Genomic DNA, 1,293 nt, shown 5'->3' with positions numbered 1-1,293 from the left:
ATTTCAATGTACTACCACTCCGTGTGGCATCTAGGTGCCATCTGGTTCCATTTCGGATAGCATCCCTTTCTGGTGCTATTTGGTTCTATTTCGGCACACTCCGACAACAGAATGTAATATATCACGCAATCAATCTCACTGTCTTTGCTTTTGCTCACATGTGTCACTTATAACATGAGAAGGGCCTCCTCACGTGCCGAAGAGTATCATAAAAGCAGAGCTCAGTACACGTGTCGATATCAGAAAACACATGCCTCTTCCCCAGAGATCTACCCCTCTTACAGCATTACAGCCGAAATGACCTTGGTGTCGGTTTGACGGTCAAACCGACACCAGTGGTGTCAAACTTTGGCGAGGCGACATTCTACCGCACGGTAAATTGGGTGCATATCATACTAATTGGTTTCATACGTGATGAACCAGAGAGGGGTGCCCCACCTTGCTGGCATCATGTAGCCAATCAGATGACGGGGGCCCCACCACGTCGATTGCAGCTCATTTTGGGGGGGGCGCCCAACTTTGGCCCAACAGAAAAGTTTGCTATAGCGGCATTACAGTACTGCGATCTGGTTAGTCCAACTTGTCCATACTAAAGTTCAAAATAAATGGCGCAGAAGCGTCCGCGTGCCACGGAGCTTACCCTCGACAATCCCCCTCGTAGTTGCCCCATCTTGGGGGGTAAACCCGCACACCACAAGCAGCACCCCTCACCCCCCTCACCCCCCAAAAAAACACCGAAAATAAGCTACTACAGTGGCCACTACAGTCCCCCAGTAGTCGCATGCAGTATTTGCAGTACTTTTCAAATAGAAGCCGCCCGACGCCGTTCCAAATTTCCGACCACCACGCCCCTACCCCGCACTACCCAGAAGTGTCATGAGAGCCATACGTGCACACGTAGCACACGCATGACACCGCAATTAGATAATCTTTATTCACCGCCGCCTCACTGATCCCTCCCATTCCCTTATAACGTAGAGACACGATAGGCATCAGTAAACGGAGGCATCGATCTTGCACCACAAGGGGTACCGCACGACCGCACCATCCCCCCGTCCCCCTCCACCCCCTCTACCTCTACCCTCCACCCCCCTCTACCACGCCACGTCCCCACCCCGCACCATCCTGCACCATCCCGCACCATCCCGCACCACGCCACGACCCCACCCCGCAGCACCGCACCATCCCCCGCATCACCAACCACGCCCGCACACGGCCCCACCTCGCACCATTGCGCCATCGCACCAGCCCCCCATCTTCCATCACGCCCCCCCCGCTCATCTGGACCAACTC

General features: G+C 54.7%; 1 protein-coding gene across 1 annotated transcript; it reads right to left on the bottom strand.

Moving 5' to 3' along the window:
* Positions 1–861: 861 nt before the first annotated feature.
* Positions 862–963, bottom strand: CHC_T00006083001 (hypothetical protein). The gene has a single exon (XM_005717745.1). It carries the CDS (start codon positions 961–963, stop codon positions 862–864), a length of 102 nt encoding a protein of 33 aa, XP_005717802.1.
* Positions 964–1,293: the final 330 nt, after the last annotated feature.

This window comes from Chondrus crispus, genomic scaffold (genome assembly GCF_000350225.1).
Source record: "Chondrus crispus Stackhouse genomic scaffold, scaffold_342, whole genome shotgun sequence".
In the NCBI taxonomy this organism is placed as follows: domain Eukaryota; phylum Rhodophyta; class Florideophyceae; order Gigartinales; family Gigartinaceae; genus Chondrus; species Chondrus crispus.
This window is presented reverse-complemented; position numbering and strand designations above follow the sequence as displayed.